The sequence below is a fragment of the Scyliorhinus torazame genome, chromosome 3 (genome assembly GCF_047496885.1).
Source record: "Scyliorhinus torazame isolate Kashiwa2021f chromosome 3, sScyTor2.1, whole genome shotgun sequence".
Taxonomy (NCBI): domain Eukaryota; kingdom Metazoa; phylum Chordata; class Chondrichthyes; order Carcharhiniformes; family Scyliorhinidae; genus Scyliorhinus; species Scyliorhinus torazame.
The window spans coordinates 328,612,467-328,613,060 of NC_092709.1; the positions used below are offsets into that span (position 1 = coordinate 328,612,467).

Here is a 594-nt window from a genome sequence, read left to right on the forward strand (position 1 = left end):
ATTTGGGAGCGTCTTCCCTCTCCTGGCTGAATGGTACAATCCGAGCCACCCTTCATTGTAAGTGGAGACCTCGGCACGCCGAGCGGGGGACACAGACCTGATTCCATTGGCCGGCCCGTCACGTGATTCCCACCGGGCCGAGGGCACCGCGCTCCCCCCACGTGACCGGCAGCGGAGCTCTGATTGGACCGGGCGCCCCTCACGTTACGCGTGGGCGGGGCGGCCGGGAGCAGAGCGGCGATTGGCTGGCCGGGCGCCCCTCACGTGACCTCACCCCTCCTCCAGGCGGGGCTCGGCGCCAGTGTTATTTTTCGAAATCAAGGCGGTGGCGCGAGCGGCGGCTGCAGCCTGAGAGCCGGCTGCAGGGAGCGCGAGCGCGGCGCACAAATCCTCCCCCAGTCCCCTCCGGGCCCACAGCGCGGCCCCCCCATGAGACTCTAGCGAGGCCTTAGCGCCGGGGGAAGGGGGAGGCGGATGAAAATTCTCCCGCTTCTAACTCACTTCCGTTTACCGGCTTTATTTATTTCGCGGCCGGTTTTATTTTAAATATTTTAAAAAGTCTCTCCCCTGTTCCTCCGGCCCAGGACCATGAGC

General features: G+C 64.5%; 1 protein-coding gene across 1 annotated transcript in view; it reads left to right on the forward strand.

Annotated features, from left to right (window-relative positions):
• The first annotated feature begins 306 nt into the window (after positions 1–306).
• cdc25b (cell division cycle 25B) overlaps positions 307–594 on the forward strand; it is a 51,916-nt gene continuing 51,628 nt past the window's right edge. The window contains exon 1 of the mRNA XM_072497663.1: positions 307–594. This exon is cut by the window's right edge and continues 173 nt beyond it. Coding sequence (XP_072353764.1) covers positions 589–594 — 6 coding nt within the window. The 5' untranslated portion in view covers positions 307–588.